At 38.8% G+C, this 16,392-nt stretch overlaps 2 protein-coding genes across 3 annotated transcripts in view; one reads left to right on the top strand and one right to left on the bottom strand.

Annotated features, from left to right (window-relative positions):
- The window catches only part of CDAN1 (codanin 1), a 35,443-nt gene extending 28,811 nt beyond the window's left edge, over window positions 1–6,632 (top strand). The window contains exons 24-28 of the mRNA XM_027706915.1: window positions 918–1,025; window positions 1,390–1,453; window positions 2,611–2,813; window positions 3,544–3,651; window positions 4,417–6,632. Of these exons, the coding sequence (XP_027562716.1) occupies window positions 918–1,025; window positions 1,390–1,453; window positions 2,611–2,813; window positions 3,544–3,651; window positions 4,417–4,542 (609 nt within the window). The 3' untranslated portion in view covers window positions 4,543–6,632. The remainder of the gene's footprint in view (window positions 1–917; window positions 1,026–1,389; window positions 1,454–2,610; window positions 2,814–3,543; window positions 3,652–4,416) is intronic.
- A 701-nt stretch (window positions 6,633–7,333) lies between these two features.
- Window positions 7,334–16,392, bottom strand: part of STARD9 (StAR related lipid transfer domain containing 9) — a 98,665-nt gene continuing 89,606 nt past the window's right edge. For both annotated transcript variants that reach the window (XM_027706901.1, XM_027706905.1), the window contains 10 exons: window positions 15,896–16,093; window positions 14,922–15,105; window positions 14,222–14,368; window positions 13,490–13,595; window positions 12,740–12,882; window positions 12,428–12,492; window positions 12,140–12,345; window positions 11,646–11,725; window positions 11,048–11,206; window positions 7,334–9,969 (listed from right to left, as the gene is read on the bottom strand). In XM_027706901.1, coding sequence (XP_027562702.1) covers window positions 9,868–9,969; window positions 11,048–11,206; window positions 11,646–11,725; window positions 12,140–12,345; window positions 12,428–12,492; window positions 12,740–12,882; window positions 13,490–13,595; window positions 14,222–14,368; window positions 14,922–15,105; window positions 15,896–16,093 — 1,390 coding nt within the window. In that variant the 3' untranslated portion in view covers window positions 7,334–9,867. The remainder of the gene's footprint in view (window positions 9,970–11,047; window positions 11,207–11,645; window positions 11,726–12,139; window positions 12,346–12,427; window positions 12,493–12,739; window positions 12,883–13,489; window positions 13,596–14,221; window positions 14,369–14,921; window positions 15,106–15,895; window positions 16,094–16,392) is intronic.

The raw sequence follows: 16,392 nt of genomic DNA, 5'->3' as shown, positions 1-16,392 counted from the left end.
GACCCTGCTTAGAGTAAGTATTTTCTGTTGGACCTTTCAAGTCTGTAGAACTTGGTAAACTATCGCATATTATACACCAGGAATTCTTTATTGAATTAAGTGTCAGATGAATCTGTACAGATCTATTGAAAGGTTTTTGCCAGTCTGCAAATGTACCTTCATTCAGTTATAATTAGGGGGAATCAGAATATCTTTGAAAGAGGGTGATGATATGGACTGAATTTTAGCCTTAGATCCAAGCAATTTTATATTCAAGCTGGTTTAAATTACATTTTGGTTATTTCTCCCAGGCTTTTAACTAGTCACTGTTCTTGTTAAAATCTTGCAATCATATAACCTATGTAAACCATGAGGAAAAGAAGAATTCTGAACACCTCACTTTTTTACCTTTATGTGTTCTGCCTCTTTTTTTCTTTTTTTGCAGCTGTTTGTCTTTTTGAGCAGTAATGTTGGATATCACTGTCTTTGCTTTCCCAGCAATTGAGTGGGAACAAGTTCACATTCTTTAAAGCTTTCTTGCTTGTGCTAAAATAAAAACAGAAGAATAAGTTGTGTTGACGCTGAAGGTTCCCTGAGAATCTAAGAGGGCTCTGGATTTCCCAACACTTCTACCCTGAACTTGCTTGCTGCACTGTCAGATTTATCTAGAGCTTTCAGAGCTAGTATTTTTAAGGAAGATGAACTCGTTGCCATCGCTGAATTTGACTTCATAACATTAATGAGAGCTGTCATAGAAAATCATACCTTGGTAAGGTGGTGAAAAATTCAGCTTTAATCTGTCTTTTTAAAGTATGTACTAGCTTTATTTTAATGAAAACCCAAGGGCTACTTATGAACTGCTGTGTCATAGGTCCAAAGATCTGTTTGTGGAAGAGAAGGATACTAATATGTGAGTTACTGCTGTCTTTTTCACCAAGGATGTGCTCTGTGTTGCTGTGGGCCCACGGGATGAGGGTGAAGTGATTGACTATGTCTGGTTGGAGTGCTTGCTAGGAAGATTGAGTCAGACACTTCAATGCAGAAAGGTAAAAAATGTAAAAAAGCAACAAAAAAACCCTTTGAGACTTAGAGCTGTCTCAATACCTGTAAACTTATTAGTTTGCCTTGCCTCACAGCTGAGCTCAGTTGAGTGTTTTTTGTTTGAGCTCAAATGTGGCAATGTTGCACTGCATTTTTTTACACTATGTAGATCTGCTTGTTACTTTAATTTGCCTTTGTGGATCCCCTTTTCATATATGATCTTTTCTTGTTTTTCAGTATTTAATGGTCTCCTGTGCTTCTTGCTGTAAATTGCCTGCTCTTCTTAGTTATTTTTATCCCTTGTGAAGCCTGTTTTATCCAGTTTGTAATACGGGGAAAAAAGATACAGGGTTTTTTTGTGTTTTCCAGTTCATGTGTCCCACATCAGAACAGCAGCTGGCAAAGTGCTCTGTTGAGTTGGCTTCTTTGCTGGGTAAGTCAGTCATGATAAGCTATTTAAGACTGAAGTCTGTTATTAAAATTCCCTTAAATCCTTGAGATCAGAGACTGAAGTATTTAGAGCTCGTGAATGTTTGATTCACTTTGGTGTCACTGAGTCAGCAGATTTTTTCTGTCGATTTGAGTAGTTGCTTTTATTCCCTTCTACGTTCTGCAGAATGTACATTCAGCATTGTGCAGTGACTAACCATCCTTCAGACCTTGTTCACATCTCCATTGTTTTTTATTTATTGATACATTCATTTGAATATGGGATATGTTTTCCAGTATTTCTGCTGCTGAAAAATTGTGGGTGACTTCGTTTTTTTTTTCATAAAAGTAAGGGCCTTTTCCATTAAATTATGTTTTTATGGCTTTTTTTCTTTTTTTTTAAAGAATGGAAATAACTTGTTTCCTGTGTATTGTGACTTCTGTGAGCATTTTCAGTTTGGTTTTTTTCTTTTGCTCTAATGTGTAAATATAATGTTTTTCTCAGCACTAGCTTGTGATCTGAATGTAGGTGTTTTTTAATGGGCAGTCTTCTCATTTTCTGGGTTTAGAACCTCCTTAAGAAGTTTTATACATAATTCATTTTTTTGGAAGGCAGTTCACATCCAGTGTTGTGAAATTTATTCTGGGGGGCAGCAGTCTAAATCCGCCCCATTCAATTAGACTGTGCCAAGGAAGATGTCATATCTTGCATCTGTCTATGTTTAGCTGCAGTTAAACACTGTTCAGCTTTAATTTCTCTTGTATGAAGTTATGTAACTCTGCCTGTAGTCTAAGCTATGGACATTATTCAATCTGTTTATAGATTTAAATGTTGTTTTACTGTATTACTCTTCTCTCCTTGGAAGTAACACCTAGGTTCTCTTTGATTAAATATTAGACTGACCTTTATATGGTCAGTTGTCTTTCAAGACCTGGGGCTATGTGCCAACCAAATGGTATTCTTTGACTGAGGAGTATAAATCTCTTCCTATGTAATACTTGTCTGTATAGTTTCAAAGCTCATAATTTTGCATATTTCTAAACTCCAGTCCTCTTAGATTCACTGGTTTGTACTCACTAAGTGTGCTGTTGTACCAAGATGATGACTATAAAAAGAAACAATGCAGTAGTAGAAGTTCATTTTTCATCCTTTTCTCACAGTTTCAGATCGTGTTCCTCTGAGTCTTGAAATCAAATCCCCAAAGAAGAGCCCCGAGAGACTGTGTGTAAAGAATGATCCCACCTATGGCCTTCTAAAACTGCTGCTCTCTGTCTGGAAGGAGGACTTTGGGACACCTGTTCCTGTGCAGCTGATCTTCAGCAAGAAGAACGTTGGTTACCTTGCAGAAGTTAAGCTGCGAGAGGTAAAGCTTGTTCCAATCTGTGGAGCTGCCAGTTGTCTGCTCCGGTCAGATACTCTGTGTGAGTTCTGCCTGCCCACAGTGTTCACTGATGGCTTGTGTGAACGAGGCCAGTGGGGCTTGTTCTGCTCTTACCTGGTGCTGTTTCTGCAGGGGTAGTGAAGAGAGGACCACGTGCTACTTGTCAGGGTTTGATACCTCTCTGGGGGGCTCTCAGGAAGGTACAGTTTCATTTAGGAACAAATGGCAAAATGCACCATTTGGCCTGGGATGTGGTGAGGACTGGGCACACCTGACTCTGTAATTGGTTGCATTCTTGTGTCTTTTATCTGCTTTTCATATTTGCATGCATATTGATGCTATAAACACTCCAGCTATGAAGCTGAAAATCACCCTATTTAGTTGCAAATTAAAACCAGCTTATTTCATAATGAGGAAATAATTTTTCAAGCTGTTCTTGAACAGGCAGGAATTAAATACTTGGTGTGCTGGTAAACTGAGAGTTGGAAATTATGAGACTCTATGGTAGGACACAATGTATGAACTAGAAGAATTTTGTTCACTCAGTTTGGATGTTGCTCTTGTCCTCATTGTCACACCCAGATAAATAATGTGTTTGCTTCTTTTTGCCACGTTCTGATCCCAAAGAAAAATGCAAATTGTGTATGGATAAATAAACAAACAAAAAATCCATTTTCTTTTGAGTTGTTGATATTTTTTTTCTCTTCTGCAGTGGGATTTGTTCCTTTTCTTGCTTCATGGTCTTGTAGAACATGAACTAATGAGAACTAGTGAAATAGAGAGTTGCCTGCATAGCCTTGAAGAGCTCCCTTGGCCCTCAGTAAGTAATTAGATGTGTGTGAAAAATAAGTGAAATAAAAAGTAAAGCTATATAAACAGCCAATTCTTATATTTCTGTTTCATATAGGTGAGACCTATAACCTTCCTGTCTGTCATTCCTGCTTAATGCAGCCCAAGGACTGGCTTCTAGCAAGCTTGTTACTGTTGCTATTGTTTGGCTGAAATCTGTACTTGTGTGAATCCAACATTGCCCATGCAGTGAAAATGTTTCCAAGAAAACTGTAAACCAGTTTGGAAACCAGCTGGCCCAGTTCCCAGCTCTCAGTTCAGGCCTGAATGCGCTTGCTGCATTCCAGTTGAGAATGACATGTTGGGAAGGGTTTTAACTGACCCAAAGTGCACTTTAAAACCCTGTGCCTCTTACCACTAGAGTGTGAGAGGAGTCAGACTGTTCTAGAGGAGTCACACTATTCTGGCTACAGTCAAAATGTAGGGAACCACCCAAATGCCTTGCTAAAAATGGCAGTATTTCATGGCTGGTGAGCACTTGCATGTTGGAGATGTTGAACCATTTAAACTGTGGCAGTGATCTTTTCTGAGAAGGGTGTGGGTGTTAGGTGGGAGACTGAACATGCAGACCTACAGGCATTCATCTTTGCAGTCAGTTCTGTAGCTCATCTAGGGTCATCACTGGAAAACCATCAATGTGTTAAACCTTCTAAAGTTCTTTACTAGAAAAATTAAGTAGGCCTCTTTGTTGACTTTTGTTAGTAAGGGTTCTCTGGTTTGTATCTGTTTGTTACAGGATTTCTTAAAAGACCTGAAAATGCTGTCCAGAGTATTTGTGTCAGAACATCATACAAAGGAGCTCAGGACTAACCCTTGTGAGCTGACCAGACGATCTCTAGGTACTGTGACCGCACAAAGTTAGCAGAGGTGGACTCTGTGGGCAAAAAGTACTAATGAAGACGCAAATGGGATTTTTAGAATTTCTGAAGGATTGGGAGCTCTTTGTTGGGAGCATACTGCAGATAAGGGGTCACTTTGCAAAACCTGCACTGGTCTTTCTGTTCGTGGACATTTGCTGTGGTGACTATGCTGAAGGATTTACATCAGCAAATGGATCTCCAAGTCAAAAGTCCTTTAAGCACCTTGATTATGGCTCAGAGCAGCTGTTCTTTAGACTTATAGGTACTTTTTTTATTTGTGCAGCAACAGGCTGCGACCAAACCCAGGAATCAATTCAAGTGGACAAGTGTCTTTGTGATCAGAGAGGCGGTTCCTTAGCGTCTGTCTCTTCTCTTAAGTCAATGTGATTTCTCATGCTATCTTGTAAGAAAGCCTCTACTGTCAGGGGAAGGACAATGTGAACCTATATGACACAGAGATGTGCCTATATTTATTTTTCAATGTAAGCTCAATGTTGAAGGTTTGATTTTAATTTTTTAAGACTCATTTTAAAAGTTAAATCATATTAAATACACCAGACCATCAATGGCATTATTGTTAAAGGATGTAGATGCTAAAGTGGTTTTCCGTCTCTTGTTGGAAACAGAACTTGTAATTTCCCAGGGATTTTAATAGAAATAAGGGAGAAAATATCTGTTTATATTTTTTACTGAAGACAGTATTTTTAAGACACTTTTATAGTATGTGAACATAAATGGCATCTGGCTGCTATCCACTGGTTTTTATAATTCTTCTTGCCTTGAGTTTGGCTTTTTTCAGTCAGGAGGTGCTGCAGCAAGAAAACTACAGCCTGGAAGAGCAGACAAAGTAGTGAAAAAGCACTGTGATGCACCCTGGAGAGCAGATTTTGAAAGGAGTCCTTTTCTTGGAGGACAGTGGTATTTTTCTGCCCTTCCAGGCAGATCATCACCAAGGATATGATCTCCCCAAGTATTTCCTTAAACTGGGGTTTGTGGCAGGGACTGCTGGTGACTAGCAGAATATGATTAGATGCTCATTAGCTATCTCATGGGATCTCCTGCCCACTGCCTGGTAGCAGTGAGGACATTACTTCCTTTTGTCTAGGAGTGTCCTATTAGTGTAGGTTTTTCCAGAAAGCAAGTTCTGTGTTTAAGAACAACATCCAGACAAAGTAAAGACCAGGATTTTTTAGCTTGGTAATTAACAAACCTCTTCCTTGTATAAGGTGAGAAAAGGGAACATCTTGGAGTCCGTGATTTAAGAAAAACCACAGACAGGATTCATTAGGCAGAAGTGTAGCTTCTTTTAAAATTTATGTTATACAGAGAGAGAAACCATAGAGGCACATCAATGTCTGAACTGTACTAAGACTTGTCTTGTTTACTAAGCCCTGTATTGAAAGATTTGGCATGTTCCATCTGCATTGCTCATTTTAGGGGTTTTCTGATGTGAATGAAGGAGAGAGTCCCTAAAAGTAGGCCATGGTGCACATACAGCAAGACATGGGAATACAAATTGAAGCAGCAAGTACACCATATCATGCCATACCTGCATCCTGAGGCTATTATGTTTTGTTTTGCTGCAGATCTCATTTGAAATTGCTGTTTGTCATAATAAACATTATTAAATGTCTTGTCTTGTGTTCAAGCTGTCAATATATAACCTCTTTGTACTAGGGTGAAGAACAAAACAGGTACCTTGCCACAAAGAATGGGGCAGAGAAAGTACAGTAACACCTGCTATCCAGCCTGCTGCTGCTTTGCTTCTACTGAAATAGAACTTTGTTATAAAAGGGGAGGGAGGCGGGGCAGTGGGACAAAAAAAAAAGGAGCTCTGGGCTCTGGCATGGATTTTATTTGGGTACTGTAAAACTGTTTGTGTTGATACCATTGCTCCAGCCATTTTCATGAACTCAACATACCTACATTATCCTTCTCTAATACAACATGTTTGGAAGATTTATTTAAAAGGTGGCCAAGTCTCAGGAGCAGTTTACAACATCCAAAGAACACAGTTGTGCCCTGTGGGCCAGGAGACAGTCAGTTCTCCAATGGGACCCAGCAGGTAAGAAACACCTCTGTTTCTGTGTTCTTATGACTTAATGCAGTTACTGTAGTTCTTGGGAACCCCATGGTACCCAGCCATGTTTGCTCTGTAAATCCAGACACCTGACTTTGTAACCAAACCTTAGGAGCAATTGTATAGCACTTGATTTTCTGCCTGTGGACACTCAGCAGTGGGACTGTGCTCATGAGGATGCACAACTCTGCAGTCCCACTGGGCTGGTGGACTCCTCTCAGTGCCAGTGCCTCAGGTATTGCACCTCTTCCCTGTGCTCTACTCTAACTGTAGTGCCAGCGGTGCTGCAAGCAGGAGAGCAGTAGGGAGAAGAGAGCTCACAGAAAGGCAGGTCTGAGTCTGTGGCCTTTCTTCTACGAGTCTTCCCTACTGCAAACTCACAATTCTCAAAAGAAAATTAGGAAAAACAGTGTTATATTAACTTTCTTCTGAATGTGCAGGTCAGGGGAGTTGTGTAACAGGACTCAGGAAGAAGCTCCAGCCAATGTAATTTTTTTAAATACCAAAAAAACCCAGCCCTTTGCTGGGACAAGACATATGTCACAGAACCCAAGTTTAACTCTTGTGCCACAAGTTCATATTCAATGTGCATTCCTTAGCAGGCAAGTGGGAGACACACAGCTGTTATCACAAGCTTGCCCTTGTGTTATCCATCTGTGGAACTATACTGGATGGAAAAATAGCTGGAGCAAAATAATGTGGGGCACGTTTTCTTGTGTAGAAAATACCATTTATTGTGGATATGAAAATAGCAACCTTGATTTAAGAGCAGAGATGCAACCCTAGGTGGTTCAATACAATTGGTTTGATCATCTGCTGCTCAGCAGGAACTTACAGGAAGTTGGGTTTTGCCTGTTGTAGATTAACAAATTCAATATCTGCTGGGTTTTTGTTTCTTCCTTCCAAACAAACCAATGCCATACATTAGCAAGTACCATAAAATATTGTATTTGCAAAAGAAAACATTTATATAAATAGGCTTTTTAGTATTAATTGAAGAGTGTATTAAAAAAAAATTACATTAATTCAATACCAATAAAAATAAAACTTAGCTTTGATAGCATATAAAAACGGCTCAAACCAAGCATATATAAATAACTTAATTTGTAAACGTAGGAAAAAAAGTATATATAAAAATAAACATCTGATGCACTGTACAATAAGACACTATCCTTCATAGGCACTGGCATCATTGAACAACAGGAGTCCCCCTAGATGTTTTTCCTACAAAAATTGCTTTATCACTAGTGCCGTGTCCAAAGTAAAAGGGAAAAAAAGCAAAGCACTGAGCAAATCTTTAGTGGAAATCTGTGAAACCAGCCCTGGGGACAGACCCAATACACCGTGCTGCTGTTTCTCCTCGTTTTTATTAGGGTTTTAATGTAGCGCCTTGTTTGCTCTTCCTTCTGGGTTTCCACCAAAGGAAATCTGTCATTTCTCTCACTAGCCGAAAACTTCTTCCTTGAGGGGTTATGGAAAAAAATGCATGATGCTGCAAGTGAGCCATGCTGTGACTCAGTTTGGCAGGCTTTTAGGAAGAGGCTGAGCCTCACCAAAAAAAAGAACAGTAATCTACTGGTGTTAAGATTGTAACCACAACTATCCAAAGATAAAACAAAGCATATTTCTAAGTGAAAAGTTTTGTTATACTACCTGGTCTAGTTTAGGGGGGAAGCCTTAGGTTGGCATGTATCAAAATTGCTCTTAAGTATCAATTTAAAATAGCTATTGTCCTTTCATTTAAAACTTAATATTAGTAACAGGAAGTAACATAGAAGCTGCGAGCCAAAATTACACCTGTGCAAAGATATAGTAAAAGTAGATCTTGGCTCTTGAACAAAGGTAGGAAATGCAGCTACGTCACCATATGCTGGGAAAATGCACCTTTTACTGAAAGTAACTATGTTAAAGTAGCAGGCACTGACTCCAGTAAGGTGGATGCTTGAATACACATTTCTCACTCGACAAATTTAAAGTGCAAGAGCTTCTTGAATAATGTGGGCTTTTTTGAGCTAATGAATGCATAACATAGCAGCTTTTATTGCTTAGGTATATCTAAAGTGATTCTGTACTGTTGTGCTGAAGAATGAAATGAAGTTATTTGGATATTTGAATTAGTTGTGATTTTGTTTAAATTAAGGAATATGTGAACCCACTAGGAAGTATGTTGAACAAACATGTAAAGCCTGACAGCAGGCTTGTTGGACTAAGTTAAGTTCAACAGAAATCCCATGAGGTAATTGAATGGGAAGGGTCTATACTTGCTGCAGTGGATCAGCTGGTCATGCTATGAACAAAGAAGTGTGATAAGACTATGACCAGGCTATATTTTCAGCTCTTAATGCATTTGGGTAAACGTGTAGAAGGGCTAATAGAAAAAGCCATTGTGGAAAAATGTTGGAGCTACTCTTACTTGCAGGATTTAAATTCTAGAAACAAGCTGATTACTGAGTATTACCCTAGTCATTACAAAGTGTCACTGTTTGGAACTGTCTGTTTGGTTTCTTTATTTCAAAGCACCTGATTCTGCAGTGCAGTAAAACTGTCCTGAGGTGTGTTGGTTTCCACTGATGCTGCATAGTGTAGTGGGCAATCTGAAACACCTTACACTGGCTGCAAGCAGACAGCCGATTACATGAGAAAAATCTATCCAGGATGTTGGATGACTAGTGGATATTGTGCTGCTTTAACTTCTCAAGGGGAAGACAGGATAGGCAGCTAGCTAAGATAAATGATGTAGCTACACAGTTAGGAATTCTGCATTTGATACTTATCTCAACATTGGAAAGTAGCTTTGCAGCTCTGCTCCAGAGCTTGTAAAAGGTCTCAAGCCATATGTGTACTGCTTCCAGTCTAATCTTACTGAAAGAAAGAAGGCTGATCACTGCTTGCAAACAGAAATTAAATAATACACTCTAAGATGCTGGCTATTGTAAAGCAAAGTCTCTTCCTCTGCTCTTTATAAAGACAGCACACCTTTCTGCTGTTCCATGGAGGTTTCCCACTGCCGTCTCTAGGATAGGTTCCCAGCTTAACTTGCTGCATTTCTTCTAAGCAGCGTTGGCTAAAACAAATGATCCTTTTCTCTGACTATATTTCCGTATAGTCCAGCATTAGCAGTAAGGCTCCTGAAGTGAGGCTTGGTGGTGGCTGCCTTAGGAGCCAGCCTTTTCCATTACCTTTACTGACATTTATGTCTCCTTGTGAAATGTCAGCAGCTGTGAAGTGTCTGTGTTTGTACCAAACACTAACTAGCAAGCAGATGTGCCAGTCGAGCAATCACCAGGGGCTGCCGCTTTGCAATGGAATTCAGGAGCCTTGCAGGGATAGCTGGGGCACCAAGATCCACCTGCAGGAATTAGAAGAGAGGCTGCATGTTGGGGTTTGTACCTGTTTTTCAGCAGAACACTTCTCCAGCCTGGAATAGCTCTGATGTATCTAAGTATACGTTAAGCAAAACAGTAGTTTACGGCCAAATGCTGTCATTACTGTGTGGTTTGTATCTTTCCCTTCCCAATACTCCATAGACTTTCAAAGCTTTGTTATTTAATGTTACTTCTAGCAGGTATGACCCACATTGCTTTTGAATTTGAGCTTGGATTAAATATTACTAGTTTGAGACACATAGTCTTACTGAAAACATATATGCATATACTAAAAGGCAATATAAAACGCATTTAAAATTTTAAAATGCATGTATATATTTTACATATGCACTGTAAAATTCATATACTAATTAATGATATTTTTTAAAATGTATTTTTAAAAAGTTTTAAATAGGTGATTTTAAAGGAGCAATGTCATTTATCTCTACATAAGCACTTAAATAAATTTTACACATTATGGCATTTTCTTCTGGACACTTTTAAATACTAAGTTCCACTGTCTCAAAGAGAGCCTACTTTTCAGATGAGTCTGTAAGAAATGGATGGTGGGATTTTTTTATTCTTAACTGGAATACTAATCTTTACTTCTCTTTGTATCTATTAACTGTAAAGAATTAATGACTTAGGCTAGAAAAATATAACAAGTATTTTCAGACATTTTTTAACATAGTATAACCCAAGGTAGACTTCCTATGCCCACAGTAAGACAAAAATGCAATGGCTTGCCACGTGAGAACAAAACATACACTAAAACTGCTAATGAACCTTTACAGAAAAGCTGGGTATCCAAAGAAGCAGCTTTAGATGCTGTAAAAACTCGGGAATGTGTGCTTAATTACAATCCTAATAAGATTGTCTAGCATGCACTGCTATGCATCATGCCAGATAACAGTGTGAAAGAGAGGTAATTTTTATGGTCACTTCATGAAGTTCATGGAGCATAGCATAAGGACTGTGGTTTTTGTTACTTATCAGCTCTTAAGTGTTCTGCTATGTAACAGGCTTTTTGCATTCACAGTTGGACATACAGCAAAATCTTACCTGTGCCATGTAAATAACTCTGGTGATATCTCTTCCATTCACTATGTCAGGTTCCAGTATCCAAGCACTTGGCAAAATCTCTCCCCTCACTGCCTCTTTACAAGGATGAGGCATGGATGCATCATAGACAGACTGAATAGCCAGGACAGACAAGTTCTCCTGCATGTGACAAGATATAAAGGAGACAACTTGAAAAATTTCTTATGCATATAGTAATATATTTGTGCAAACAGTAATATCTTTGTTTGCCATAAGGCATATTTATCATATTACTTACTTAAAAAGAGCTCTTTTAATGAGAAATATTATTTCTCATGTGATATATTAAATATGTTTTTGTCAAAATCTTGCATGTTTCTAACCAGAATAGACTGTGTGACACTTATATTACTGCCTGATGGGCTTTGATTGTCAATTGTCATTCACAAGACCGTTTTATACTTAATTCACTTGTGTGATATTGACATGGCTTTTCTTTTTGTTACACTGGCACTTCTGGAAATAGGAAGATGAACTTTACTTCTTTCTCTCCTTTGTCATTGAACGAGGATATCAGAACAATTACTCCTCTATGCTTCAGAGAGAATGTTCACTTTACCTCTTTGGCTTCTACAGTAATGCAGCAGAAATCCCGGGGTTGCTTTAGGTAACATAGGGAGGTATCGGTCACTAAATATACTGGGGAAAGAAAACACCCAAAACAACAAAAAAGGGGAATTAGACTTGGACAACTTTAACTTGTCACAATTTTCCCCTACCCCTTAAATGCAGATGCATATTTTATTTTGACTTGTTGCCTGGAAGCAGAGCTCTAGTTAATATGCTGTAATGTCATTAAAATGCTTTTCCAAGCCACTTCAGGTTTATCTTTACTTTCAGTACTTTAGTTGTACTTCTCAGCGAGATGTGTTAATTAATCCTTATTTTGGAAAAGTCTTGCAAAGCTGAAGTTCCTATATTTCCTAATTAAAATGTTTATTCGGACCTGAATAAATGAAATAAGATGCCTCTAAATTTCTTCCTGGCTGACAACCTGAGCTGAGAAAGTCCATCTTGATGATAAAGTGGTCAGTCGTTTGTGTGGATACTCACCCAGGTGAATGTGGCTGGTTACCTTCTTGTGTATTCGAGCTGTATTGATAGATCTGTCGTACAGATGCCTTTTGCAAGGATCTCTCACTAGTCCCCACACATAGGAAAGAGGTCTTTCTATCACTCCTGCTCCCAGAAACCCATGCCTTGTTGCTGAAGGGAAGACTTTGTAGTACACCTGCACCTCTTTTTCTGTACATTGGTATCTGTCAAAGACAAAAGTATTTGCACACAAGGGCCAGGTATAGAGAAAGGCCTACCCATTATAAAGACATGCCATAAACTTACTTCCACCCAGCTGCTGCTTGGCACGTGTAGAGGTTCCTCAGGTTATGAGAGCATGCTGCCATTACCTTAGAAAACAATGACAAATGACACCAACTTCACTCAAACATTCCAGCTAACAGGCGACAATCTGCACCCCATGGCTGCAGCCTGGCTCACTTTTCCCCACGCTTTAAAATTGTTCAGTGTGTGCCTCTCTGTATCTGACAAATAGGTAACTATTGGCAACGCAGAACAAGACTTTTCCCACCCATTTTTGCTACAAATTCCACAAGGAGATGCAGAAATAAGTGAAAACTCTGCTTATATACTTACCTCAGTGGTAGCATTAGCCAAGATGTGTTTGGATAAATCTTGGTATCCTTTTGTTGAAGAGGAGTTGACAGAAATAGTTAATCCATGAGTGAACCTACAGCTGGTGCTACTAGAAGGAAGAGGTGGCTGAATTCTTCTGGTTTCTGCAGGAAACAAAAAAGCCGTGGGGGAATAAAAAAAATTAAAAGGAAACCCACCACTATTCTGAATTGTAGGGACTTCAGTCCTCCATTGGAGCCCCCAGTCCATCTGATCTTAATGAGGTTCTGATAACATCCCTTGTCTAGACAATCTGTGTATTGGCAATTACACCAAGTTACATCTTGCACTGCTCAAGTTTTAACAATTTTTACCACATATAAGAAAATAAAGTAACCTAAGGAAGAATAGGCAACTTAAGTCTTGAGGTTAAAATAACTTGCAATGACTGTAGAATTGTACATGCAGCTTTAGCCCCCCTGTGCTTCCTTCCTTCATTCACAGCATTATCCTCATATTGTCTCAGAATGCTGTACTTTGATGTTACAACATCAAAAGACCAATTTTAGAGGGAACAAATCACCATTTACTTCTTCAATAAATTCTAAGCAGGCTCTGGCTACTGGTTGATGGTATTTTTCTGAAGTCATGTAATGGTAGGGACATCCTCAAAATACCTAGGGTCAAATTAGATTTTGATTTGCATAAATGAGAAATGTCATTAGGCTTTGGGATACAACTCAGACATAAGCAGATGTACGATATACTTACCAAATGTTGAATCCTTCTGAAGTTGCTCTGACATATAAAGCTGACTGTTTCTAACAGCTGAACGACCTCGTGTGTCTGTTGAAACCAATGTATTTCCAGAAGAAACCTGATTTAAGAAAGATAGTGCAGAAGTGGGAGCTTTTGGAGTGAACAGGGAAAAATAAATTGTGTTACATAAACAGTGGAATATTAGTAGCAAATCTGCCTTACAAGGTGGGAAGCTTCTCTTTATCATAAGGTATAGTTATGAAATGATACTTTGACTCAGGAAATTTAGCAAACAAAATGTAAGGAGCTAGCACAGATGCATACTTCAAAAGTAACTTCAGGAAAGTCCATGTTAACACACAGAAACTCTTAAGTCAATGCATGTATCATTGAGGGAGGCACACTGAGAATATCAGATTCTGTCAGGTTTATCACAAGAAAAGGCTTGTTGTTTCTAAAATATTTGACAGAGGGTGGCATTACTGACAATAATGACTATTTGATTTTTATCTATGTGTAACAAAAAAACCCCGCAGAAAAATAAAAGTGTCAGTGTCCTTTGCAATTAATGGTAATGCTCCTTCCACCCCATGTCACCCATCTGTGTACTCGTGATGCAAACTTGTCCTGCTCAGTAGCTGTGACAGAATACAAATCATCTCGAAAAAGGTCTCTGTTCCTGCATTATGTCTGTATTGTTGAAGCATCTGGAGACATCTATCTCACAGACCAGTGGTTTCTCACCTGCCCTTCCCGCCTGCTGAAGTTACTTGCAGTATATGTAGCAGTATTACTGCTATTGTAACCAGATGTTGGGCCAGAGGAGAGGCTGAGGCTGGAGTCTGTGCATAAAGTGCTTGTACTTGCAAGAGTCTTCAGCCTTGCTTCTTCCTGTAATAGGTATCACAGTATTACAAAAAAGCCCACACAAAACTTTCTGTGCACAGCAGCTAGTCAAATCAGTGATAACAGCCTGAAAGATGAAAGAGGAGTGATCTAAAGAAGTCCAGTTTCTTTCAAGGAGTGTTGACAAAAACAGTTGCCCTACAGAAAGTATTAAATAAGCAGACTTGTTTGAAAGACTAGGATTATGTAAGCCATAGAGTGAATCACCTTGCAAAACTTGGCAGTCTGGGAAGATGCAGCTTTTGCTGTTGTTATTCTTCACATACAAGAGTCCAGGCTATTAAACCAGTGCTAGGATGTTTCTAAGGGGAAAAAGCTATTTTTTTTAAAAAGGTCTCTTCTCAGTCCCAGCTTTAGCTCTTTGTTTACTTCTCAATCTGCTGACTTAACTTGCTGGTCAAATGTAGTTGTTAAAGACTGAAGGTTTTACCTTACCAATGCAACTACTCAATGCTAGCCCAGAAGACCAAATAAAAAAGACATAAAAAGAAAATACCGAAAACTTCAAGATTATGTATACTTTTGATATAATGTTCACCTTCTGTAACTGAGAAAATATTTGTTCCCTTATACGTCTTTTTTCTTGCTCTGCTCTCTCCCGAAGTTTGTCCCTTGCTCGTGCAATTTCAGTTTTCGTTTCTTCTCGTGCCCTCTGGTAGTCTCGGAGCAACAGTTCAATGTCTGAAGGATGCTGAATGCTTCTTCTTTTTGGTTCTTGAACTCTGTAAAAATAGGCAAGTAAGGGGAAACATACATAATTACAGGAGATTTTGTCACCCCTACAAAATACCATGAGAAAACCGTATTTCACCATGGAACAGGAAAGTTTGCCAGAAAAGCAAGTGAAACCCACCACATGGGCCTCCAAAAAGTTTCTCTTTGCTTACTAAAGGCTGAACGGACATTAGCCTTGGAAAACTACTCAGACTGCAAGTCTAGTTTACCACTGAGATTATTGCAGTGATTGCACTGTTTTCTAAGTCAGCTGTCCATATGATCTAAGGTCAGGGCTTTGGCATATCACATGTGAGATTATTATTTTGGAAAAATAACTATCTCCTGACCACAAAGGAAGTAAAAGTTGTTAGGGGATATGGTGGGCAACGAGAAACTGAAATTCTAAATGGTGAAGTGCTGCAGAACTTTTCTGAACTGAAATGAAACTGAATTCTATGTGGCTTTTAAGTTAGTGAAGTAGTAAGATGACAGATTGGTCTCTAATTAGTCCAGACTGAATACTTGGCTATCCTCATCATACACATATAATAAATTAGACACTTGTTTTGGACACTTGTTACTTAAATAAAACTAGACACAAGATTTTAATTAATTTTTTTTTTAATCAGGCACATGTTTTTCCTGAAAACACTTTCTATGCCAAAGGTTAATGTGTTCATATTGAGAAGAATTCTGCCACAGAAGTCTTGGATGTCAGTAACAACCATTAATGTGGACCCATTGTGAACACTGCTAATGAACATTAGGCCAAAAGAGAGGTTTCTAATGCCCTACCTGGTATTTTCCACCACATCTCTTCTCAGCTGTTGCAGATATTCTCGGCGTCTGCTAGGGAGATCTAGATCCCTCTGACTTGGATCCAGAGTCTGGAACAGACTCAAATGCTTTTGAGGACTCAGACTTCGGCTTCTTTGGTATCTTTGCAGCCTTTTTTCTCTTTCCTTCCTCAAAGTTTCAATAGCTCTTATGTGTCTGTTAGGGAAACGTGATTACAGTGGCAAAATGCACCCTGCAAAGTTACGTTTTCTGATTTTTTAAAGCACTTAAATATTAGGTAGCTTTGTAATGTAAAAATTTATAAGAATCTAATACCATCTAATACTCCTTTGTCCACATGCTGACAGATGATGCAGAAATTCTAAAACTGCTTTTCTAACAGCAGGAAATGCACGAGAGGGTCTTGGTTACTGCTGGTAATGGCTGAGAGACAAATTGAGGATGGAGATTAATGTGGAAGCTGGTAAATTTTTGGTTGCAACAGTTTCCTAAAC

The sequence above is a fragment of the Neopelma chrysocephalum genome, unplaced genomic scaffold, assembly GCF_003984885.1.
Source record: "Neopelma chrysocephalum unplaced genomic scaffold, ASM398488v2 Primary Assembly neopelma1_24, whole genome shotgun sequence".
NCBI classification, from domain to species: domain Eukaryota; kingdom Metazoa; phylum Chordata; class Aves; order Passeriformes; family Pipridae; genus Neopelma; species Neopelma chrysocephalum.
Note: the sequence above shows the minus strand (reverse complement) of the source record. Positions and strands in the feature narration are given on the sequence as shown.